At 42.1% G+C, this 27,093-nt stretch overlaps 3 protein-coding genes across 4 annotated transcripts in view; 2 read left to right on the forward strand and 1 right to left on the reverse strand.

Annotated features, from left to right (window-relative positions):
• Positions 1 to 11,013, forward strand: part of LOC143430439 (lachesin) — a 119,758-nt gene extending 108,745 nt beyond the window's left edge. For both annotated transcript variants that reach the window (XM_076906740.1, XM_076906739.1), the window contains exons 7-10: positions 7,274 to 7,423; positions 8,334 to 8,399; positions 8,466 to 8,567; positions 10,766 to 11,013. In XM_076906740.1, the coding sequence (XP_076762855.1) occupies positions 7,274 to 7,423; positions 8,334 to 8,399; positions 8,466 to 8,567; positions 10,766 to 10,977 (530 nt within the window). In that variant the 3' untranslated portion in view covers positions 10,978 to 11,013. The remainder of the gene's footprint in view (positions 1 to 7,273; positions 7,424 to 8,333; positions 8,400 to 8,465; positions 8,568 to 10,765) is intronic.
• LOC143430438 (monocarboxylate transporter 2-like) overlaps positions 1 to 27,093 on the forward strand; it is a 185,869-nt gene that overhangs the window by 16,417 nt on the left and 142,359 nt on the right. The window lies entirely within an intron of this gene.
• Positions 17,000 to 21,655, reverse strand: Y-y (yellow-y). Its single transcript, XM_076906802.1, has 6 exons — positions 21,394 to 21,655; positions 18,897 to 19,026; positions 18,260 to 18,422; positions 17,723 to 18,082; positions 17,460 to 17,648; positions 17,000 to 17,218 (listed from the first exon to the last, which is right to left on the reverse strand). Exons 1-6 carry the CDS (start codon positions 21,653 to 21,655, stop codon positions 17,000 to 17,002), a joined length of 1,323 nt encoding a protein of 440 aa, XP_076762917.1.

Below are 27,093 nucleotides of genomic sequence, written 5' to 3' on the forward strand. Positions count from 1 at the left end.
AGTAAAAGTTGGCCGTTGCGTTTAACGAGGGCCGCGCGAGCGCGTAAACGCGCTGTCCACCGTAGTTTTCCGTTTCGCCGTTTGTAATGGACGTGTTCCCGGACTGCTAATTCACTGAAGACCGATTGAACCGTACTGGCCAACATAGTTAATGCTGTTTTATTAACGAGTGTACACAACACGGCACCACGGCACATATGTAACCCGTACATCACCGACGCCACGGTCTAACAACGTCCCAGTCGGATATACGCGCGGATGTATGGGCCCCATAATTACTTGGAATAATGAGACCAGCGCTGCTAAACTTTTCACGCGGCGCGATTATTTACTTGGACGTTTTATCGCGCACCATGCGCGATTCTAATGACGCCACTGTGCGATACGAGTTTCGAGGAATTGGAAACTCTGTGTTTTCTATAAGTCGATGAAGTACTTTTCTTTTGGGTTATTTTCGTGCGTCTCGAGAAATTGGAAATTCTGTGTTTTCTATACATCGATGAAGTGACTTTCTTTTGGACTGTTTTTTGGTTGGGAATTATTTTATTTTGGTAGGGAATTTCGTGACGCGACACGCGTTTCGAGAAATTGAAAATTCTGTGTTTTCTATAAGTCGATGAAATGACTTTCTTTTGTAGGGAATTTTAGGAGAAATTATCGCACGATTTTTGATAATTTTATTGAGGAATTAAATGAGATTTTCGTAATAGTGAATTGCGAGATACTTGTAAGATAGCTTTGGGAACGTTTTTCCCAAAATATCTTCTTTCAAGTACTGCCCTCTTCGATTATTTTAAATTATCGCACGATTTTTAATAATTTCATTGAGAAATTAAATAAGAAGCTTTGCAAATCTTTTGTGAACTCTGTTTTTCCCCAAAAATATCTTCTCTCAAGTACCTTTCTCTCTAACTATTTCAAATAATCGCATAATTTTTAATTATCCCACTGAAAGCTTAAATAAGCTGTTCGTATCAGTAATTTGTGAAATACTTGTAAGAAAGCTTTGCAAATCACTTCTAAACGCTGTTTTCCCCAAAATATCATCCCTCTCAGCTCGATCGATTATCGAAACAACGCAGAGCACGATTATCTCGACTGATCAAGGCGCCAGTATCACTATTTGCGAGCGCAGCGAAGGGACATCGCGATGTTACGCGCGTCGAATACGCGCGGATGCATGTACCTGCAATTATATCCGTTAACGAGACACGGTATTCGCGGTGTAATAACCGTCTCTTCGCGACCGTAAATGCGTCTGGCTGCTTCTGAGACGCGGCAAGAAGGCGAGCCTCGTACAAGGGGGTTGCTCTCTAATCGCACGACTAATTAAGTTAACTCTGCGAACGCTGTTTGCGTGAGATTCCAGGGCGAGGCATGTTCGAACGTCTCGCGTCACTGATACAGATGGAATCGATAGTAATTTCCAGCGACAGTCTAAGAAACGCCATCGATAATACTGGTTGGAAGATGCATTTAAATCAGGTAGACTTCTCTGTCTTACATGGCAGTTTTAAATTAATGGATGGAGTAATCCTCTTGGTATTTATTTTAGATGTCATTTGGTCGTATTTGTTGTAGCTTTTCTCTGTTCTTCGATTTTCTGCAAGCGTATTGTGGATTTTTTAAATTAATTGATGGGATTGTTATTGAACCTTGCATCGATGCACCCCTTTGGAGATTAGATGATGGCCTAAAAATTAATTTCGAAGCGAGGACAACGTTCTCAGTTGATAAGAAATATATTTTCTCTGTTTTCAAAGGTTTTGTGGATTTATTTAATTAATTTCTGGGGTTGTTATTGAACCTTGCATCGATGCACCCCTTTGGAGATTAGATGATGGCGTAAAAATTAATTTCGAAGCGAGGACAACGTTCTCAGGTGATAAGAAATATATTTTCTCTGTTTTCAAAGGTTTTGTGGATTTATTTAATTAATTTCTGGGGTTGTTATTGAACCTTGCATCGATGCACCCCTTTGGAGATTAGATGATGGCGTAAAAATTAATTTCGAAGCGAGGACAACGTTCTCAGTTGATAAGAAATGTATTCTTCTTTTTTTCAAAGGTTTCGTGAATTTATTTAGTTAATATCTGGGGTTTTTATTGAACCTTGCGTCGATGCACCCCTTTGGAGCAAAGATGATTGCGTAAAAATTAATTTCGAAGCGAGAACAGCGTCCTGAGTTGATAAGAAATATATTTTCTCCTTTTTCGAAGGTTTCGCATGGCGAAATGGACGAAACTGCTAGTGCATCGAACGGAAACGGAGAAACAGAAAATTACAAACAGGTTATCTAGCCGAGTTATGTTGCAGCGCGGCCGCTGTGTTAATTGCACAATGCCCTGCGGTATTCCCGCGCGCGACATGCTTTACGATTTAACGTCCATCGGATATCCAGCTTCATTAATGTGAATTCAACACGGTGGAACCGTGCGAGCAAATATCGAGAACTGCGTGTCGCGACTCGTCTGATTCCGCCTCCTTCGATCAGGATCGTGTCGCCAGTTAATTCGCGCGAAACTTTCCGCGTTAACGGGCGACGGATTAATTTCCATTCCCCGATCGGATCGTTTCGAGAATTTCCACGGAAAATCCTCGTCTCGAATCGCAGAGGGGAAGCGCGCTCGAGCGTCGCATTGAACTTAGTTTAACGTCGTTACCCGCGAAAAAAGCGAGCAAGCTTCTCCAGCTTTTTTCCTACGACTGCGACAAGAAAGGGTCCAAGCAGATAAGCAGCATCCATAGTAACGCCCGTTTAACTGTCGTGGCCTGATCCAGGTCCTGCAGCAATCAGAGCTGGATGTTCCGCGAATTTCCACGGGCTAATGCGTGTATTCCTTGCGATTCTATTCTCGAACGAAGACGAGGGACAGCTGGGATTTGATTCGAACCACGATCCTTAATTTTACTCCATCGCACAGCTCAAAACTCGAGTCATACTCGTAATAATTGCAAATCGATTGAAAACTCGAATTTTAAATTACAAAAATACTTTTCACGTGGTCTGAAAATATGTGAAAACGACGAGAGATAATTAGGATGTGATTCGAACCACGATCCTTAATTTTACTCCATCGCACAGCTCAAAATTCGAACCACACTCGTAATAATTGCAAATCGATTGAAAACTCGAATTTTAAAGTACAAATACGTTTCACATGGTCTGTAAAAATGTGATAACACGAAGAGACGAATAATTGTCGCTTAGCTGGGTCGAAAACGAACGCGATTATCATCGAAAGCGAGAGACACATTCACTGGCTGACGGATTATGTCCCGCGCAGTGACGCGTGCCGCGCACTTCCGGCGAACCTGTCGTTCGATCGCGCACTTGAAGTTTGGCCAGTGATAAATTAGCTTAACGAGTTACAGGGAATTTTTAACGAGCCAACATGTAAACGGCAGACCAGATTGAATTTTATACCAATTTATTCGCCTTCGTTTCGTTGCGAGAGTTTCGTTTATTTCAACGTCGAAAAAAAGAACGTTTCGTCTGATTCAGAAAAATTATGCGTCGCGCTGGCACTCATTGTTGAATAACGATATTGAAAATCGAACGGTGGGTTCGACGAGGAATGCGATTTCGAAAATACGAGGACTGGTTCGCAACGAAATCGCTGCTTATTACCTTTGCAAATGTCTTGCGTCGAATTGTTCGATCGCAGTCGCGTTAAAAAATTCATGCATATTTATTGGACACCGTTGGATATTACAAAAATATTGAATTCGATCAAATTAAATGTTACAACGTGTCTTGCTCGATGAAATATTCTAACGCACATATATTTTCTTCTCATATTAAAGCAAATTGATGCAGAGTGGATCGTAGATGTCGAAATGCGACAGTAAATGTGCATTTCGATCTTGGCTCCCTAAAAACATCGACTTCGAAGATCCACGCGCGAAGCTTACGCTCGCGTCAGTAGTGCAAGTCAATAAAAAGGGCGACGCGTGAGAAAATCCTATCACAGCGCGTTGGTATCCCTTTTGCAGTGGCTTATGGGTGTCGAAGTGCATCAACAACACATAATACTGTATCTACTCAAACATTTTTACCCATATCTTTCTATAATAATCCACAAATAATTTATGAATAGAAATTACCATCCAATTCCCATTTCCTGCAAATTGAGCCAACAAATATTGTTCTGATATTTTTTAAAAATTACCAGAGACTGAGTTCTTTAAAATATATGAAAGAAAATTAATGTGATCGAAGATACAAGCTCGTAAATAACATATGAATAGAAATTACCATCCCATTCCCATTTCCTGCAAATTGAGCCAACAAATATTGTTCTGATATTTTTTAAAAATTACCAGAGACTGAGTTCTTTAAAATATATAAAAAAAAATCAACGTGGATGTCGAAATGCATCAACAGCACATAATACTGTATCTACTCAAACATTTTTACCCATATCTCTCTACAATAATTCACAAATAACATATAAATAGAAATTGCCCTGCAATTCCCATTTCCTGCAAATTGAGCCAACAAATATTGCTCTGATATTTTTTAAAAATTACCAGAGACTGAGTTCTTCAAAATATATGACAGAAAATTAATGCAATTGAAGATACAAGAAGAATGAATTTTTTTAGATAGTATGAGAGAGTGTAACAACGAAGAAGCAGCAGTTTAATAAAGAATGACGTTCATCCGAGTGGGTAAACCAATTCCCAGCGACCGGATGTATCCCAGAACAACGATGCGGAGCAGGATTATCATTGGATAGCGTCGAGTATCGCGCGAACAAAACTAAAGCTCGGTTCTGGGGTGGAATGTAAGGGCGCAGCGCTCGAGGCTACTTACCAATGCCATTACCGCCCTTTCACCTCTCTCTCGCTCAATCCTGGTCCTATCCGCGTCACGATGACTCGCCCTCCTCTTCCTTCGTCTGAAAACCAGACGTTTCCTGGCCCTGGCCGCCCCTCGTGCAACTTTAATGACTCGTGATTGTCATGACTTCTGCTCTTTGCGCGGCTCTTTTCGACCCCGCGGTTTGCCCAGCCGGAACGATGTCCGCTCGGTTATTAATTCCTGAGCGTAAAGTTTCAGCTAACGAACCTTCTCTAACCCCAGCCATCAAAATTCTCTACCGCGCGATTGTCCCTGCGTGTCGTTACATCGAGGGGGTGGCTTTCTGAATGCCGCACGCGTCCATCGCGTTTAACATATCGCGTCCTCCGGCATTCAGATATTCGCGACCCACTTTCGACGCTGAAAAACCGTCTTAGATCCCCGTTTTCTCTCTGTCGACGTGAATCTCAGTGGTTGGATGGTCGTCAGTCTTGCTCTCGTTTTTTACGGTGACAATTTTTTAATCCAGCCACGTTTAATTTCTATTTCGACGAGTCTGTGCCTTACGTTCGGTCACAGTCACCAGATATTTACGCCACTGTCCAGTGCACGTGGTTAATGAAGATCTCCACTCGAGTTAATTAAATCTACCCCATCGAAATTTTACGCTCGCGTCGATGGCTCGCGAAAAATCAATTTAATTGTCCGTGATTAACAGGGTTGAAAAAAAATCGTTGAGACGCGAGAGGGATTTTCTAATTAGCCAGTGAATCGTTCAACAGTAATTAGCACGTGTGGAAGTATACATGGTGGCCAGAGAGTATTGGAAATGTGTAACTTCTCGAGCAAAACCAGCCTCAGACCCGAAAATCCATCGCGCAGCGATGCTCAGCAACGCAATTCAACGTCGTTAAACTTTTTCATCTGCTTTCCAAACTCTGAGGCTGGCGAAAGTTTTTCTTCCGTTTGCAACGGTCGATGGAGCCACTACATAAATGCATTGCGCCATCCCACAGCGTCTTCAGCCACCCCTTTTCATCCACCAGCTGAGGAAACACCCCTTCGCTCTCTGCCACGGATCATTACGCCTATAGATTTCACTCTCTCTCCTGATTCGACCTCGAATTGTTAATCACGAGACCCTCCTCTCTCCTCTCTTTCACCCTTCGTTCGTTCTATTGCACGTCACCACTGACCACTCCATTTTTCTTCCACCCCCAAAGCGCCAGAAATATTTCTGTGCCTCGCACTTTCGCGTGGAAAGAAACTCTCCTGGAATTAACTAAATTTTTTCTCCAGGTGTTGTAATCATACGTTGTTGCAGTTTTTTTTCTAACGAAATAATGGAAACTGGATTCCCCTTAGAAATTCAAATTAATCCAGCGACGCCATGGAATATTCTAATCGCGTCTGAATGCGCCACTCTGCGGTAATCACCGTATTGCGTGGTCAGCTTCCATAGTCGACTCTCGCGTGAGCTTTTTTACTTCGATTTTGACTGAAACGAGCTGTAAAGTTTTCTCGTTCTTAACGTCGTACCTTCTTCTCGAGCGCATGAATATGTAGCGTCCAAGATCGCGAGAGGATCGCGATAATTTAACGACGCATTGAATCAAAACGCGCAGGAACGATTCTCAAAATCGATTCGATTTCAAAGGAGATTTTAATCACGTGCCTCGAAAGACAGTTCGTTAAGGGCTTTTAGCTTAACGACGAAACTTTCCTGCACGCTGTGGACGACAGATCGTCCATCGTACACTCTCGTGCGTCTCGTCGTAGTTCATTATCGCCACTGATCGCGAGATTATTATTAATTATTCGTCTTTCGAATAAACTTGCACGAGGAGCACGATTAAATGGCCACTCTCGAAACCAGTTCGATTGTAAATATCGACGATCGATGTCGCGATCGCCGCGATATTCAAATGACGCTGAATATTCATATACGCTGGTTTGTTTATAAAATTATAACGTGTAACGCGATATCCTGCTTATGGGATTAACATTATTTAAAACAGCATCGAGGCGGAATTAGGAGGGAGTCGCGATAAATTGAAACAGTGGAGGATGTGGGGGGTAAAAATAAAACGCCAGTCGCGTATTAATTTACGCGCATCGACGCCATATTTTCCGATCGAACGGACGCTGAAAACTGCGGACGATTCTGATGTTTAATTAACAGATATCGCGCGATAACAACGACAGTTCGGTTGATTTTATACGCGACTTATTGGCGTTTCTTATGTCGCGCGATATTATCCGTGTTTATGCTCGACGCCAGTTATATTTCACGCGAAACAATTGGAAAAACACGCCATTGTTCGAGTCTCGCGGTGATATTTATTTGTATTTGCTGTTACAAAATTGTTTTGCTGCGAAACATTGATCGCGCTGCGAGTGAATTGGGGATGAAAACAGTGGACAATGCAGTCATTACAAACGTGGCGTATTATTTTTCATTTACAGGCGACAAATACGAGCAATCTCTCACTGACAACGCGTACAAAGTGGCGATGAAGCTGACGATACTGTCCGTGGAGATGTCTGATTATGGCACCTACAAATGCATATCAAAGAACTCGCTGGGCGAGACTGACGGCAGCATCAAACTCTATCGTAAGTACGCTCGTTTTATTTATTTAAAATCGTTCGAGAACGACCAGAGATGCAAATCATTTCGAAGAACATTTCTCGAACGATCGAAGGTGTGTAATTTCGAGACGAGAGACTCTCTGTCGAAAGCAATCATCGAAATCGCGTGCGATTTTAATAAAGATGACGCAGGACCACCTGGTGCAACCCTCGCCAGCCTTCGAACGCGAACCATTTCCCTCTGCGTTTCAAAAACAAACTGGAATTTCATTAATTTATCAGACGGGCTTTGTACACGCGTTTTAAAACGCGATTCAATTAACGAAGCTTCGATTTTGGAAAGAAAAGGGGAACTCGAGAGCTCTGAGCACAAAGAGAGTCAAAGAGGGGTGGTTTTTCGTGTTTACTTGACGGATAATATGGATCTTTGTTCAGCGACGCGTGGATATTTTTTATCGCACGAAATGTTGCTGAAATCTCGTCTTGAAAATCGTGCTTGTCCGAAGACAGAGATGATTCGTGGATAATCGCCATTGGCTGGCGAAAAAGAACCATCCATCGAGCTGTAATTGCACGCTTCGCGTTGGTCGTTTCACGGATGGGACTTATTAGCTTTGCGCTTTAATCGGACACCGAATCGACGGATTACTGCGAAGCCTTGGATCGTTCACCTCGTGGCTACGTGATTTAACGCGCATTTACATTTTCGAGCCACCCACCAACGTTAAATCCGATCCACAGGCTTGGATAATAACTTTGTTAATAGCTGCGACTGTTCAGAATCGATGCTCTTCTTTTTAATCGCTCGTTTGATCGATTGCCGCACTTTTGCTACAAAGATTTGGAATAATTGTTGAACAACTGGAAACAAAAATTTGTCACGTCTCTATTTATATGTTTAAGTATTGTTTATTGTTAAATATGTATTCTACAGATATTCCAACGCCTACAACGCAACCACAGACAACGACAACCACTCCAACGTCCACCATCGAAGAAGGTGAGTCTAAATATTCTACAAATTAATTTTTATTCAAATTAAATAAATAATTGTTAACTGTTGCAGTGGAGAATATCCAAAACTCGCGACAGAGGCCACTGCCCAGCGTAGAACCCAGTCCACAAGAGATAACCGACTCCTCGTTGCCAAATGTTGCTAGAAACGAGGGTGAGTGCTTTGTAAAATAGTTTGAGCATTCTAAACGCAAGATCAAAGCATAGAAAATTAGGCAAAAGTCACTTTTCGTCTGGCCAAAGCTCTGATAACGATGGATCCATGCTAATCTCAACAATCGCACATTTAAAAGTAACCAGAGAGTGGAAATCCTCGATGCTCGCGATTGTTATGCTCTCGCAAACATTCTAGCGAGCGTTTCGCGTTCAGAATCGCGGAATTCTTGAGCCTCGCGCTCGTCAACCGCACATAGAGAAATTTCAACGCATCCCAGGTATCATTTCCGGCGATTCCAGCTCGCGTTCCGTCGTTCCAGCAACAGTTGCCGCGTTGTCGAAACAAGTTTCGACGTTCAGACGCTTGTGCCGGCGATTATGCGGATGTTGGCGAACAAAAATCCAATTAAACTTGCCGCGCGTGGCACTGGCGCAGTCCACAGCCACCCAGAAACTCCCCAACGCTTTCTTTTCGCGGGAGAGAAACCGATCGGCGAAATTAACTGAAGCTCGATCGAGCAATAATTAAATTTGTATACACCCGCGACTCAGTCTGAGAATTATTTCTCTCTGGGGTCTGCGAAGTTCCAGCAATTTACACGTCATCGAGAATTAACTCTGCTCACAGTTGCTATTATTTCGTGCGAGCAGAAATTCGAAAGTAAAAAATCGATTTTGCTTGATGTAAATTTTTAATTATTTTCTAGTTGATCTCAAGTGATTGATTTTGGAAGAATCACTCGATAACATCCTCAGTTAATTGATAAGAGAATTTAGTGGTCGATATTGCTTGGTCAGACTCGATTTTCTTAGAAAAAAATATTGCAAGCAAGACCAGCACTGCGATATTTCATTCAATTCACCCTCAGCCTTGTTACCGCTTAATTACAGAATTCGATTAGGAAGCGGAAGGTAAATGAAAAGTGGAAACAGCCGGCTGCTCGTATTTTAACGTAAATAGGTTATCTCGCTTAGAAATTTCCCGCGAAAATTCGCTTTTAAATCATCCGCAGAGTGGTCGACGCACCCGCGGCTGTGGAGGGGCTCGAACAAAACTTTTCGAACCGAGAAGTTGGAGAGAAGGCGTGAAATTTACCCGCGAACTTTCACCAACGCGCCACGACGCCGTAGATCTTCCGCGGCTGGGCGACAAACGCCGTGCTTTCAACGGGATTTTGATGAAATCCACGCGGTTTATGAACCACCACCCTCGAGCCATGAAAAGTAATCTGATCTCTCGCAAAGCGAAACTTTCCTGCCGTTTCGCGTTCTTCTCGTTTGTAATCCATCGTCTCGATACGAGCCAAGATGCGTTGGACGTTGCAGGGCGGCCATTTTGGTCCCGCGACAGCGAGAAACTCGCGTGAAACGCGCTCGATTTCTCGATAGAATTCTTCTTTGATAATTGAACCTCTCCAGTTGGAAAAATTGCGAGAACCATCGATGAAATTCGATTTGATAATCTTTCGCGTTCTTCTCGTTTGTAATTCATCGTCTGGCGATACGAGCCAAGAGGCGGCCATTTTGGTCCCGCGAGAGACTCGCATGAAACGCTCTCGATTTCTCAATAGAATTCTTGCTTCATTATTGAACTTTCTCAGTTAGAAAAATTGCGAGAACCATCGACGAAACTCGATCGATTTGATAATCTTTCGCTTTAAGGGTTTCGCGTTCTCAGCTCCCAGCGGTGTGGACGTCGACTTAAATTAAGTGGACCTGCAGGTACAAAAAGCAAAACGATCGGGGGTTTAATCTAGTTTCTTGTCCCAATAGCTTTGGATAAATTTTAATGGTGTTATGGAAGTTTGAAATTGGACAACTTTCCGCTGGTAACACTCTCGCGATGCAATGGTCGCTTTCTGTACGACGAAAAGTCGTGGGAGTCGATCGCAAGTCTAAAACAGTGCCATTTCGCGTGCTTTGATCGTTCGAAATCGAGTTCGATTAACGACTCAGCTGTAATATAATTTCGTTAACCAATCACGGTTACAAGAACCCTTAGAAAGCTGTTGTTGAATTCTAGGAAACAGATCGTCGAGCAATAAATACGATCGCAAGCGAGAACAGATGTTGCGGTGGAATAAATTTCATTTCAGACGAGAGTCACTGGTGTGAAAAAAAAAAGCAAAAAAGGGTTTTCCACGTGCGAAACAATTTTATCACGGTCCCCTGATACGTCGATCACTTTTTTCTCAGATATACGGCTTCATGGGAGGGCGAGCAATGGCGGCTACAGCGACGCTGAAAACGGCGCCACGACAAAAGGGCGAAAAAGCGTGGAAAACGAGGCACGACCACGCAGGATCGACAACACGGCTGAATCGATGTCATCCAGGGGTTCCACCGCGAATTTTCTGCTCCAATCTAGAACGGCCATCTGCATAATCCTGCTATCCGCCCTGTCGTAGTCGCGTCAGTGTCTGCCAGCGAAAAGAACGGTTATTCAGGTGTGTGTCGAGGGGAGGGGGTGCTGTTGGAAATCCTTCGGGATCAAGATTCGTCCTGTTCATCGTCATTTATCTCGTCCGCGAAAGGGATCAATTAATGGCGAGCCGATTTATTGCCGACTATTCGACGCCATCGTTCCACTCGAAATCAACGAACTCGCGTTATTTCTTGGGTAATTAAACGGTCGCGGTTTCACGCGTTTCTGAGAGGTCTTCGCGTTCAACAAAAATTCTTTCACGCCTTCAATTAATTTTTTTTCGTCCAGAAATAATTTTAATACCAGCTTCTTCAATTATGCAGTTGATTTTTTAAGTAAGAGTGTCTGAACGCTGTTGCATTTATAGTAATTTCAATTGTGTTGAGAATTACTACTGCGTCTGATTTCTGTTAGTGTAATTGACTTGTAGACGCGTTCAGAAAAATTCTTTCACGTGCTCGATTAATTTTCTTTCGTCCAGAAATAATTTTAATACCAGCTTCTTCAATTATGCAGTTGGTTTTCTAAGTAAGAATGTCTGAACGCTGTTGCACTTATAATAATTTCATTAATTAAGTTGAGAATGACTACTTCGTTTAATTTCTGTCAGTGTAATTGGCTTGTAGACATTGGCAAGTGAAAAATAGCAGAAACGTTCAAAAAAAAAGTTCACAACCACGTCCATCCGCAATCGATCCAATATCAACCGATTCACCCCAACGCAAGAACAGAAGCGCTCGAATAATTAAAAAAAAAAAATATTTCCCATAAAATCTCTATCGAATATATCCACTATTTGAAATAATCCAAAGTGTATCGATCACTGTGTAAAAACGTGGTTTGTAAATATTTTTATACAGTAGACTCGCGTCGCGACGTTGAGAATTAATCGATCCGTTGATCAACCACCCTGAAGTGGTAATTAAAAATGGAGGCGAACAATTTCAATCTTTTCACGATCTTTATTTCAATTCTTTATTTATTATTCTCTGAGAACGATCGAACGCTCGATGCTTGAAGCATCGACGAGCATTTCAATCGATTCTCGAACTCTTGCTGTACAATTATTCGCAAATTAAAATTGCTTCGTTAAAGAAGCCTCCCTCAAGGATCGACGAACGCATTAATTCTCATCAGTCAATCAAGAGATATCATTTTATATATAAACATAAAAAATATCGTACCTACTTCTTCGTCATCGAACGACTCACACCAATTAATTAGTCAACGCGTATTCGGCCTAATCTGTGTGTAATTAAATTAGCGTAGCGTCACGCGCGTACGTTGTTAGATGCACGTTACACGATAAACGCATAATCCACTGTACACACTGGCAGACAAGACGAGAAATGTCTCTGCTCGTTCACACAATTTTCTATGACTCGCGTGTACATGTTCGCGTATACAAGTGTGCGTATGTCACGGTTTAGAATAAGTTCTCGTGTCGATGGCGTCACGTGTACATTTCCTTCGAGATGAAGTTACTTCCGTATGTATATCTGTACATAAGAAACGACGAGAAACACTCGAAGCGTCTCTGAACGATGCACTTAATATTCTTTGGTTTGTATATACTTTGGCTTTGGATTTCAATGTTTTATTTCAAGCAATTTAGCAGTTCCCTGCGTCTGGTTATGTATATAGTTTGTTCTCGATGTTTCACTAGATTGTAAATATTAATAATAGAGAAAATGTATGAACAGTTGGTATTTATCAACGTCTCTGTTTTTGTCGTTAACGAGATTTACTGTAAAGTCTGTACATATGAATAGCGATATTTATAACATAATAATTTAAGTTCAACTGTGTCGATTAGACTATTAGGGTAATAAGGAGTACCTCAGTGAAATTGCTGTTGCTTCCTTAATCTGCAACGATTAAAGTCGATGCCTTCTCGTTTTACTCCTCTTTTGGCAAACTATGAACTACGAAATTTAATTAAAAGCTATTTGAAGCAAACATTATTTTACGTATCTCTGAAAATTCGAAATTTCAAACTTTTCTTCGCTGAACAAATCAATTTTTACAGATTATTTTTAATGAAAAGGCATCGAACTCAATTGTTGCTGCTTGAAAAATACTTCACTGAATTCTATGACAAGTTTCGTAGAGAAAAATGGATGTAAAAATTACCTTTCCATCGACGTAGGTTTAGTTTCACTGAAAGTTTAAATTAAAAGCGACCAGTGAGTGGTTGGTGAGGGAGTGAAATGAAATAAGGGATGCGAACGTTCGAATCCGTCGTGTAAAAACGATTGTAATTGTACATTCCTCGCAAGGGTGACGTTAATCGAGATTTTTGTTACGAGAGAGCAGCTTGCATTCCTAAAAACAGTTTCGACGTCCTACTCTTTGAACCTTTTAAGGATAGTTTTACTCAAGACGCGTGAGAGAAGCTTTCCGATTGCGGTTTAGTTTGAAGTACGTCTTAAGTAATTAAAGAAAGTACTTTGTATTTAAATATTAAAGACCATTCCACGAATCGTTATTGTAACATTTGAGTATTCGCATTTCTTTCTTTTCTGTGCTCGTCATTTATTAGTTAATCGATCGTTTGTGAAAGCAGGATCAACGAGGGTGTCCCAAAACAGCTACAGACAACTTTCAAGAAATGATTTCTGCTGTGGTTGCTTAAACAACCCCAATCAATCAAAGGGTGAGTAGAACTTTTACCCTTTTGTGTAAACATTTTTCTATTCCTCGTCAAAGATAATTTATTACTCGTTTTTTTTTCAGAAATCCAGGCACGTGTGGAGAAATTTGATAGAAGCGAGTAGAGTTGATATTGTGGTTTGTAAAATTGTTTAATTAACTCTACTTAATTACTTTGGATCGATAAAGCTGTGAGTAATGGGTAACACTTGCCATTTCATCAGCAAAATTCGAAGTCCCAACTACAGAGGACGCTACAGTCTCTTTCTGTATCTTCTTGGAACCAACGCGACTTATTTGAAACGCTGAAAGGTTTTCGTAGCTCTGTGAACTAAAATTAATCCATTTTAAATAATTTTACTAGGAATAAGATGAAGTTACAGTCAGCAAAATTCAAATTCGAAATAATATTCCATCTAAGCATCAAAATTTAATATATTAATGAGTCTTTTTTTTATTACACCACAGATAAACTTTAAGAGAAGCAAAAAAATCACCAAAAACAAATTTCTGAACTATTTATTTGCATTTCTGAGCTCCATTGTCCATAATGGCACCCAATTATTTAAAATGCAAAGCGTCAGCGACTTGTTGGCTGGCAACAAAATTCAACTGGTTACCATTTAATTGGTCCCAACGACCTGACGCGTGGTTAATCAGTTCGTTCGTATGCGGAGGCTAGATTAGAGAATCCTGAGCACGTCAGCAGGATCGTAGCGAATAAAAGGGGAATACGTTTCGCTGGAAGTAGCCAGCTGAGTAATTCGTAACGAGAATCACGTCGATGTCGACGAGCCGCGTCTTCGAAACCTGTAATTACCGGCGCCGGTGAGAGAACCAGCGCCTCTGCTCGAGCAGCCACCTTTTAAAAAGGTGTTAAGCGTGCCGCGAGCGTCGTTCGCTAGGTGTTAATTTAAAGCAAACGAAACGATGCTCGCAACTCTGAATCTAGTCTAAAACGCACCTTGGTCCTTTTTAACTAGCCTATGTCCTCGATAACTCGCCAAAAGTGCATTCAAATAATTACAATGTTATTTCTGAACAATTTTGTGGTCTAAAAATGATATCCAAACGATGCTTGCGACTCTGAATCTAGTCTGAAACGCACCTTGGTCCTCTTCAACTAACCTACGTCCTCCATAACTCGTCCAAAGTGCATTCAGATAATTATCATTTTGTTTCTGAACAATTCTGTGATTTAAAAATTATATCTTAATTTTTAAAAAAGTTTAGAATCTGTCTATGGCAGTATCTAATGAAAATTGGCCAACATTTTGCAAATGGTTCGCTAGGTTTATTTGAAGCAAACTAAACGATGAATCTAGTAGTCTGAGATGCACCTTGGCACTCTTTAACTAGCCTATATCCTCCATAACTCATCAAAAGTGCATTCAGATAATTACCATTTTGTTTCTGAACAATTCTCTGATCTAAAAATGGCATCTTAACTTTCAGAAAATCTTAGAATCTGTCTCTGACATTATTTAATAAAGATTGGCGAACATTTTCCAAGATGGAGAGCACAGATTCGACACAGTTTGAGGCTCGTGTATTCAAGCGTTAACGAGACAGCTCATTATGGTCGCACGTTATCACGATGGACGAAAGATCTGTTTTCCAAATTGAAAAGAGCGGACCCGTATCGCTGGCCACCGATCTATTCCTCTTCTCTAAACGCCAGTTAAGGGGCGCGAAGTATCGCGATCTATCGATCTTCGAAATTAGCATTCAGGGGCGTGAATCTTTTTCTTAATCTTTTGGTAGTTGGAGAAGGGCCACAGAGAGAAGTTTCCAAGTAATTTGACCGCCACCCCAGGCGACGACGCGCGTACGCGCGATCTATGCAAAAACGCTCGATCTCGATCCTCTGCTTTAATATACGATCGATGGTTAATTCCCGTCTACCATGGCTGGAATGGTAGTACTTCTCGTTCTACGCGATGGAATTATCGGTTCTGCCAGAATTGCGTTATGATCGTGGAATACAAAGTAACCAGGATTTATACAGCTTCGTTCAAAAAGTGTTCCACGGATTTTTAGGTCAATTTTAGTTTTGTTCCGGTTTCTCTAGCGATAGTTTGCAATTTGAAGAAGCTAGAAAAATTATTGCGAGGGTTCATGTGACTCTTTTAGGTTTTAAAGACTGCAGCCTTGTTTAAAAAATATTCCACAGATTTTTACGTTAATTTCGCAATTTCAATCGCATTTTTATGCTTTTTTTTCAAGTAGTGAGCTCGAAAATGGAACGAGACGCAGTTTCTACATTCCTTGCTCGATTTAACCCATCATTACGACTAGATATGTGAATTTCCACGTTTTTTTTTTTGAAGCAGTGAGGTTGAGAATGGAACGAAACGCAGTGTCGAAGGTGTCGAGCAGCAGATCGCTAATTCCACTGGTTTCAGCGGCGTGAAAACAGCGATCGGATCGGTGTGGAATCGACCAGTCCCAGCAAAGCCAGATGGCCTGGCTTGGGCCATTAGTTTGGCCCTTGTTTCCGATAATTTGAAGGCGACCGAACCGTTCTGCGCTGTGATATACGATCGGCTATCGCTTCCTACCTCCCCTCGAAATTATCCGTTTCACGCCCTCGCCCTGTAAAATATGGCCACGCGCCTCTCTGCTCGTGGCTGAAACCCGTCTAGAACTATCCTCCGTGTTTCTCGATAGGCGATTTTGCGCGAGAAATTCATCCTTTACCTCGAGAATAAGAATACAGTGCTTTGAAAGTTAAATCTTCGTGGCGTGCATCTCTCTTGAAGAATTTTGGGACGCTCTGTTTAAGGTTGCAGTGCTCGAAACTTCAGGTCATCTTTTCGAGCTTCTTTAAGTTGTCAATTAGCGATCTAGTCGCAGTGACGGGTTAAATCGAGCGAGGAAGGTCGATCGACTCTCTAGCGATTGAAATTCACTCGCGTCAGGCGTTAATTGGACCACGAATGAGAGTTATGTATACATTGTTCCATTCATGAAACACTGTTCGATATATTTCATTTGGTTTCGAAATTAGAGTATCTTTGACCAAAGTAAAAGGTTCTATGAACTTTTCAAAGTAGCACAAGGTTATGAATGGTGATTCTTAGAGCAAATTTCATTTTATTTCGAGATTAGAGCACATTTGACGAAAGTGAAAGGTTCAAAATGGCACAAGATGATGACTGGTGATTCTCAGAGCAAATTTCATTTTGTTTCGAAATTAGGATACATTTGACGAAAGTGAAAGGTTCAAAATGGCACAGGATGACAAATAACAATTCTCAGACCACTCCATGTCAATTCATTTAATAGCTCGTTTCTTTACACTGATACACAACAATCGAATTTCTAACGAATCAATCAATTACCATAAATCGTTACAAGGAAACGGGTAATCGTTGCCAGCTACGCGAACGGATGTCGTTGCTTCCGCAACAGGGGATGACAGCCCATGGCGAGCTTTCGCAGACAGTGCCAGCAATGGCGTCTCGAACTGGCACAGTCAATACTCTAAAGTTCACGTCAGTGTAATTCAAAGTAGACAGGAGAAACACTGGCATTCTGTCTGACATGATCCACAGCATTCCACGGTTCACCTGAAAACGATCGAATTTAAAATGAAACGAGGCGGTTTGTGATCTTGAAGGAAAATGGCGATAGTTTTTACTTTTACGTCTGCTGCGAATATCACAGCCTCTTCGTGTCGAGTGATCGAATTTAAAATGAAATGAGAGATTTTGTGATCTTGAAGAAAAATGGCGATATTTTCTACCTTTTTTTTGGCCTCTTCGTGTCAAGTTGTGATTTAAAAAGGAAAAAAATGGCGAAATTTGTTACCTTCACGTCAGCTGGGAATATCATCGCCTCGTCGTGTCGAGCAACGACCGCGTGGTTCTCTGGCGCGTATGGCAACGCGGAATTCCAGCAGCCCACCGCATTCTGATCGATCAGATTGAAAAACTGCAGTCCGTTCTCGTCCATCACGGAAGCTGTGCAATGCCCCAGCTGTCCTCTTTCAGAGAGAACCTGTTCGCGATCAATTTCCATGCAATGCTGTGCTTATTTCAACTGGAAACCACGCGAGGGGACATTATCGGTACCTGAAACTCGTGGTAGCTGTCCTGCGACAGTTTCTCGTCCCTGAGGATCCTGGTGGACACAGCGAACTCTCGTCTGCTGCTCAGAGGATGGAAGAAGAGCGTTCTGTAGCCACTCACTGAGACAGGCGACAAACTCATGCCAAAAATGCCCTCTTCGCCCCACTGGAAGTTCAAACCACCGATATTGTAGTCGCCAGCCAAAGGATCTGGCATGAAGTAGCTGTGAGTGATTCGCCAGGACTTATTCTGCTCCCACGAGTAAACGATCAAGCCGTAGCCAAGCTCGTCAGACATGTAGGCGAACGCGTCCTCGCAGCCGCCTTTTCCCAAATCGACAGCGATGTTCGCGATGAAAGTGTTCTGCGAAAAACGAAAGAAACGTTCGTTTGAAAGTGCTGCGCTTTCACGTGCGATCTGCAAGTATAATCTCGCGATCTGAAGTAATTAACTAGAATGAGCAACAGTATCGATAGAAAGTGGAGGCTGTCGCAGAGGAAGTCGATGTTTACAGAGAAAACTGAGTAAAGTTGCGAGTACCATGTTGATATCCTCTGCTTTCAGTCTGTACTGTCTGAGAATTTTGTCTGTCGTCAAATCGAACACGTTCAAAGTGTATGGGCAGGCTTGTATCGTCGTGTTGCCAATGCCAATGGTGCCAGTGTCCAACACCCAGAGCCTGTCGCAGATGTCTGCGTGTATCCTGAAACAGCGACGGATCATCTAATTTCGAACGCTAACGAGTGCTCGTTAAGAACTTTCGTTCGCGTAATCGCCTTGAGTAAGTCGTAATTTGCACGTTTAGCGAGTCGTTGCACGCTTCGAAATTCTTCTCTCGTCGCGATTGCGCAACACCAGGAAGAGCCAGCGAATTTTCTCACAGTTCACGCGTGTGCCAACGGATAAGCGTATTGTTCGATTGTATTCGAAGTAGGAACTGCAGATCTAATCGATTCATCGTCTGTGGTCTCGAGATGATTGTAAACTATTGTTGGTTATTATATTTCTTCAGAGAATTGTAAATAATTTATTAGATATTGCGATGCGAGTGGAATTAATGTTAAAGTCGAGTGAGAAATATCGCGTTACTTCCAAATTTTCCATAGCGATTCTATTTCAATTCAGACACGATTCTTCTTCAGTTTTGTAGAAATTGGTTAGAATTTTGTGTACGCACCTGTATGCAGTGGTAATCGCGCTACCACAAGCTCCAGCTTTATTCTGCGCCCAGTTTGGATACGGGGTGAGTCTTGGAGAACCACCCCTGTTTGCGTCCAGCGATATGTAATTCAACGTCGCTGGAATTCCTGCAAAATCAAAGCAAAAAATATTCTTTAATTATAAAATTATCCTAAAGAAACGCATTTCTAAATTTTAGAGCTTGATTGAGCGATATTGTGACAAATGCGGTTGAAAGAAATAAAAAACCACGCGACACGATTTCCTGTCGCACGACTGACGATTCGCGTGACTGACAACGGTCCTTTCTCACCTTTCAGGACCTATCCGCGTGCATCTAGCGCGTATCTAACGTGCGAGTGTCGTAAAAAAGTGTTCGTCAAGCAGGTATACTGAGTATGAAAGGATCGACGATCGGAAATGTCAGCAGCTCGACGTGTCAGCCTTTGCGTGACAAAGTTGTAGAACGTGTCACACGGTGTGCTTTTAAAAAATGTGGTCGAGATTAAAATCGACACTGCGAGGAACATGAATTATTTTAAAATCGAAATTGCAGAAAAGAATTTCAGTGATGCAGAAGGAACTGTCGCCAAAAATCGACACTGCGAGGAATAAGAATTATTTAAAATAAAAATTGCAAAGAAAATGAAATTGCAGAGATGGATTTCGACGATGTAGAATAAAAAATCGGCTCTGCGAGGGACAAGAATTATTTAAAATAAAAATTGCAATGAAAATTAAATTGCAGAGAAGGATTTCGACGTTGCAGAAGAAGGTGATCGCACGAAAATGGAGTCAGGTCTGGGAAAATCGCAGGAGTTCTCAGAAAGAATGGCGAACGACATTAATTGAAGGGAGTCCTCTGGTTCCTTTCTCTTCCTCCCTTAATATTTCATATCCCCGGTCTGACGTCCCGAGTGGACCTGACATCGTAAGAAAGGGCGAGTCGAACAAAGCGTCGGGCGCGGAAAAAAGGACTCAGGCCCCGTAAAAACAATACCAACCACGGTGGGCTTTGACGCGTTTCGAGCACTCTGAGAAGGCCGGAATGGGAAGCGAATGTAAACGAGAGACGTCGAGTGAATGGTTTCGAGGGCGAGGCTGAGGATCGCTGAGAAGAAAGGAAGAGGAAGCTTTCGTCAAATGGAGAGGAAGAACGGAAGAACAGATCGCGAAAGGAAATAATTTGTTATGCGAAAACCATCAACAAATAGTATGAATATCATTTCAAGACTGCTCAGTTGTCTCAGTGCTTTCAAAAAAATTACTGTGCACGAAAAGCAACAGTTGAACGCGTCTCTAATAGAAAATCAAGGAACCAGAGGATCGCTGAGAAGAAAGGAAGAGGAAGCTTTCGTTAAATAGAAAGGAAGAACGGAAGAAAATAATTTATTATGCGAGAACCATCAGCACGAAAATTTGACAGCTGAGTTATCTCATAAAAAATTACTGTCCATGAAAAATACCAGTTAAACGCATCTCTGACAAAAAATCAAGGAACCACGCGTGAAGGACAAGGAAATCGCGCGAAAATTCGAAAAATGATGGGCTCGTCGACTTGCGAAAACTCTAAAAAAAATTATTATCCACGAAAATTAACAGCTGAACGCGTCTCCGACAGAAAATCGAGGAACCACGTGTGAAAAACAAGAAAAATCATGGACAGCTCGCGATGGCGGGTTCGTCGACTTTTTATTCGACGAATAATGGTCTGGCGCGCGCCAACGTGTGTACGACAAGCATAAAGAGTGCCCAAGAGAGGGGAAAAGGTGGGAAATAAAAGAGCACGGGAAGTGAATAAGCCCATTCACCCTCTGGGCCACGGCGTTTGGAGGATTTTGGGTCCTGGCGAAGGCGGGGGACCCATGGAGACACAGAAATCTCTCATTGAAATCGCTCGCGCGGTTTTCGGCACTTTTTGTCGCGAACCGGAAGTCGGCCAGACGAGAGGCTCGCGCTGATCTTCTGTACATTGTGTTTATGGCAGCTTCCGGTTCTCTTACACTTCCGTACTGTTACTTTTTTACGAAAAAAACCTCCTCCTCTAATATTATTCTTAGTAGATTGATTTAAGAGACGTTTACCCATACTTTTCACTCTCTTGTGAATGGAAATTGCAAAATTGAAGAATAGATTGAGTTTACTATTCCGCCATCTTGATCTAGTAACGAACGATCCTCGTCTCTACTCATCTTACTTGGTATTTCTTTAATATTATTCTTAGTAGATCAATTAAACTAATTTCAGAGACGTTCAAGTATATTTTTAACTCTTTCTATACTCGTAAATAGAAATTGCAAAATTGAAGAGTCAATCAAGCCTACCATTGAATCCGCCATCTTGGTATCATAACGAATGACCCACATCTTTTGATATTTCTTTAATATCATCCTTAGTAGGCTAATTAAACTAATTTAAGGGACGTTCACGTATATTTTCAACGCTTTCTATACTCGTAAATAAAAATTGCAAGTTGAGGGATTGATCGAGCTTACCATTCCGCCATCTTGGTATGGTAACAAACAGCTTGTTCCTCCAGATCTCGATGCCAACAGGCAGAGCGTTCTCAGGGATGAAATCGCCCTTCATCATCGCGACTTTTCTGCTGCCCTCGTCCGGATAAGCGAAATCCATCGTCTTCCAGAAGAACCTCTCCAACAGGGGCGCCTGTCCAATCTGCGTGCCCCATTTTTCGGCGCCATCGACGCTACAGCTTGCAAAGTGTAGCAGAGCAACGAAAAGCAACTCGCCAAGCATCTCTCTGCCCTCTCTAGCCGACTTTCTGATCCTTGAAAGCAACAGAACGAACTTGCTTCACAGTTGTACAAGCTTGAAACTCGTGTTCCTCCCTTTTTACACCCGTCCAGCTGGTCTGGAACGGTTCCAGTTCGACCTGGCTGCCGGGTAGAATATTATATGATTAGCAATAATTACTTAATTGGCTGTTGCACTTTCGTTTTCCGTGGCTCGCGCGCTTTCTAACACTGTTCAGATTCGATCGAAAGGCATCGACTGCTCGCCTATGCCAATTAAAATGTAGAGATTATTGAAACTGAGACACTCGTTAAAAACGAGTCTTACGACTATCGTTGTTAACCGAGGCTCTCACTTTTTGATGTTCCTTTTTTTTTTTCTATGAATTATTCAAGGGAACATAATTAGTGGAAGGAACACGAATCGCGTGTAAATGGAAATTTTGCAAATTCTTCTTTAACCAACAGCTGTGGATAACGATCGAAATGTAGAAAATTGCACGAGTTCACTGTAACATTCTAAGCAAAAAATAAAACTTTTAGAATTACCAATTTTTCTAATAATAAATCACCATCGTTCGCAACGTTTAAAACCAAAAGACGAGCAAATCCCTGTGCGGTGGGGATCAGAATGCACCCACAGTATCCCCTGCTTGTCGTAGGAGGCGACTAATAGGGGCTAGAAAGAATTTTAATGAAGAAAAACGATAATTTATGCGACGAGAGTGGAACGAAGAAATGAACGTAGAGAAAGGATCGTCTGAAATGGCACGAGAGATGACAGAATGGCCACATAAAACCATATACGAGTCAACCAGTAATAAAAACGAGCGTGCACTATATTATGCAAATTTTGTCAAGCCAATAAATTTGCATACACGAACTTGCATCGATGAAAAAGTATGAGATACGCGGCTATTTGAAGAGATAACGAGCACAGCTGTAATTACCAGAAAGGAACGACTATTGGCCAGGATCATTGAAATTCGCTCGCGATGGGGAACAAAGTTATTAAGAAAGTAAATACGCGTTAACAAATTAAAAGGTAAACTGGCTTTCCCTCACACGACGCGATAATCGAGCGCACGGTGCATTAAATTATTCATACGCATGTCGATCTCGTTTCACGGCACGCACACCAACCAAGAATGCTGGATTTAAACGCGTATCAGATCGATGATCGTTCGCGCGAGGGAAATGGAAAAACGGCACGTGCCCAGTTCCTTATCCGACCAGTTTCATCGATCAGTTACTTCCAATTTCTTTTACAATTTTATTTCAGAAGAAGATCACTGCACAAAATTAGTTTTCTTGCACTGCACTATTTGAAAATAAAAAATAATATCAGTAATCGAATTTTGACTAACAAATCCACATAAAAGTTCATCCACACGGAATCGAAACTCTTCTTTACTCAAAAAACCGTGGAAAAATCGCACAGAGCTCGACCCAAGCTCTTCATATTTTTTCTCAAATTAATATTAAAATTCGCGATAATTCAAAGCACTATTAATCAACTTGTGTATTTCATCAACGAAAACGTGATCTTCAGATGGTCGTTCGCTCGATTCCCAAAACAAACTCGACTCTTCTTTCGTTTCTTTACTCAAAAAATCGCACAGAGCTCGACGTACGCCCTCGAAGGGGCTACGTATTTTCTCCCAAATGAAAGTGAAAATTCGCGATAATTCAAGGCACTATAAATCAGCTTGTGTTTGGCCAACGAGAAGTGATCTTCAGATGGTCGTTGGCTCGATTTCCAAAACAAACTCGACCGCGAGGGGTGTCGTCACGTACCTCAGTTACGATACGATCCGCAAATATTGTCGAAGCTCACTGCTGGTGTCGACTCAGCAATCAGTTCGCGTTCGGCAGCGAGTGCGTCTGTTGTGTCCACGCGTGTGACAGAATCGGTTGGACGAGCAGTGCGTGTTAAACTGTCGATTCCCGCGCGCGATCACCAGGTATATATCTACTTCTAGCGAGCGCGACAGTTCTTAACCAGGCGTTCGTGTCTCCGCCGATCGCGCGCGCGTGTGCGTGCGCCAGTTTCGACGCGAATCTCTGAGCAGCGATCGACTCCCACCTGGTGAAATTCGACTGCCAATGGAAACGAGATCGCCAACGAACGTTAAACGCAACGGATCGTGGACGAAGGGGTCAGTGGTGAGCTGAAACGAACGAAATATTGGGACAAGTATTCGAGAGATCGATGGATATCGTGAATAACGATTGTATCCGAGCGATCTGGCGCGATTAGACGAATGTCTGAGTGTTTGTACGGTTGATTTATTGCCTGTGCTGCGATGAGACTGTGGTCGTGCATTCAGAGAGGAATGCACAGGTTGTTGACGCCAATTATTAGCTGTATGTGACGCTAACGATCCTCTGGTTTCTAGAAATGCCAGAGGAAGAAAGAGTAGACGAGCCTCGTTGCGTAATCGCGTTTAATAGAGTTCTTTCGCTCTCTGTAGGGTGGTTTAATTGTTGACGGTTCGAGGAATACGTTTCACCGATGGGAAACGGGTTTCTGAAAGTGCGTGCCGTTCGCGGAACCTGTGCGTTATCGTGCGTGAGAATCGACATTAATTTTTCGTCGTGCGCGCTCAGACGAAACGAAACGTCGAACTTGATGATAAATTGCCCACCCTTTTCGAGAAACTGACGAAATTTGAAACTTGTGCCGTTAATCTTATCAATACTGCGTCGAGTTTCGTGAATTTCATGCGCAGAAATTTAGAAAACTGAAAGAAATTTGAAGAGAGCACCATTAATGCCATTTGCATCGATTTTGTGATTTTTCACGAATTCTCAGCTCGACAAATTTGCATTTCTCGCAGAAAGAAACATTCGATACTTCTATTTCGCCATAGAAATCAAAGTTGAGTCGTTTAATAGTTACAGTGGCATTGATATTACAAAGTTAAGATTTATAGAGAACATATTTCACAAACTTGGAACATTTACTCGCGAAATTGCATATTTCCTGTCGATTTGCGATCTACTTCACTCGACAAACACGTGCATTACGTTACTAAGCTACGTATTATCGCAATCTTTCGACTTTCAAGCGGTCGTGGATTCCCTGAACGAGACTGCGTGGCGAAACGAGTGTGTACAAAACAGTGGCAATGATTGTCAGAATTCTAAGCATCGAGGCAAGCTTCTAATTCCTCGAAATAGTCTGCGACTTGAATCACTGCGAGACAAAATAATCTTCCGCGTGGAAGAAGATTTGCATCCCAAAATTAATAACTAAAAGTAGTATTTCTCAATCCATCGCAGAGTTATGATTTATTCATTAAACGCCACGTGCTGTGGACGACGAAAAATCGCGTTCGACTCGATAAACAAGCCTCGAGCAGAAGGTCTCACTGTCGTAAAATTCGCTGCGCGTGTAATTACTATTTAAATCAATAATAATTGGGTCAAAGAAGGTGGATTCAAATGTACAGAGGCTATAAAACCGCGTTCCCCTCTCTGCACTCTTTCCTCAACGCTATCATTACATCAACATTCATCTTATTACATAACACCTCGATATTATCGTCGAGAGCATTGGCGCTAGCCGCCAAACTACTATCATTATCAGCCAGTTGCACGATAACTGTCACAGATTTAAATACCAGTCTGACAGAGTCGAGGAACACGCGCGAGCGATCGTCGTCTGCGTCGCCTCTCGCGCTGTTTCGTTCGAAATTAAAGCTGGATTACAGGCGTATCCTTCGTTTTTTTTTTTTTTCATATTTTTCGCTCGCGTACGACCAGCAATTACTCATTTCGAGAAACATTGATTGCACCCTTCGCGATGAGATCCCCTCGTGATTAATGGAACCGCGGCGACGCTGGAAAAGGGCTAAATACAATTTCATCCGTCACTCGACGTGAGAGGCTAACGAGCCCCTCTCGCGAGTTCATCCCTTTCGACGTCGATCACGCGTTACGCTCGAGATCCTCTTTTTTTATCGACCCTCCTTCCGCAATCCTCCACGCGTAATCACAAACGTAAATGACATCTATAGCCGTCAGATCTAGCTATACACAAATGACGGCTATAGACGTCAGATCGATCTATACACAAATGACGGTTATATACGTCAGATCTATCTGTACGCAAATGACGGTTATAGCCGTCGTGCATATATTTTAATTAATAAAAAAAGAAGTTTTCCCCAAAACATCTTCCCTCAACTACTCTCAGATTATTTCAACCGACATTCACGCATCGTCAATAATTTCTTCAGCCTCTGAGAACATTTGAAGACGTTCTCTGAACCTCGTCGAGGCTCAGAAATTATTCAATGAAGCTGTGTACGCGATACGTCCTGGGCGATTTGTAACGAAACGCTCGAAATCGTCGGAAACACGCAGGACCGTGCGTGTCGCTCGTTAATCTCGTTACTTTTTCGCGGCGCGAGTATAAATCTCCACTCGAGGCGGATTAAAATCGTTCCCATACGGATCGTCCGCAGCAAATTGCGGCGATCAGTCTCGCGCGGTTCGACGATTGTAATGAAATAATTGCTGAGCGTTGCTCGCGAGCGCACAGCTGCGAGCGTAATGCGATTTTGCCAAAAATGCAACTGGCCGAATGGAACATCGTTGGACGATTCGATTGTGAAAGACAGAGAATTAACGCTTGGAGGATTCGAGCGCGAGTGTTTGCCCTCGTTTTCAATGCGATGCTCATGACGAGTAAATCTCGATCGAGATTATCGCGTGGAATTATTGCGTAAGATGTGATTGCGAACGATTTTCGGTGATGAACGATGTTTGGCTTGGACGAGTAGCTTGTTTTATCCAGGTCAGTGTTCGAGAGATCGTTTTAGTGGACGTCGTGTGAGTGCACGTGCGATTAATCACTCGTTTGTACTACTGTGGTGTGAAGTTGTAAATGAGAGGTGGATTGGTTTGTTTGTGCAAGGTTTTTTAACTGCTTTGAGTATCGAAAGTTTGATTGCTAAGGTTTGATGACTAACTGTCGATGTGATTTTGTATAGAATGGTTAATGAGATTGTAGAATTGTTTTTTTTAATCCTTTGACTGTTGTTGGTATTTAAAGGTGTTTAAATAATTTGTGGTTTTGGTGCTGTAAGTAAGTGCTTGGGAAACTTGAGCTTTTGATAGTGTAAACGCTTTGGAAAATTTACGCTTGGAGAACTTAAGCTGTTATTACTCTAAGCGCTTAGAAACTTTGCGTTTCGAACATTTGCATTTGGAAAATTTGCGTTTAGAAAATTTACGCTTGGGAAACTTAAACTTTTGATATTCTAAGCGCTTAGAAAACCTTGCGTTCCAAACATTTGCGCTTAGAAAATTTACGCTTGGAAAATTTAAACTTTTGATATTCTAAGCGCTTAGAAAACCTTGCGTTCCAAACATTTGCATTTGGAAAATTTGCGCTTAGAAAACCTTGCGTTTCGAACTTTGCGTTTGAAAAAT

The sequence above is a fragment of the Xylocopa sonorina genome, chromosome 14 (assembly GCF_050948175.1).
Source record: "Xylocopa sonorina isolate GNS202 chromosome 14, iyXylSono1_principal, whole genome shotgun sequence".
Lineage (NCBI taxonomy): Eukaryota > Metazoa > Arthropoda > Insecta > Hymenoptera > Apidae > Xylocopa > Xylocopa sonorina.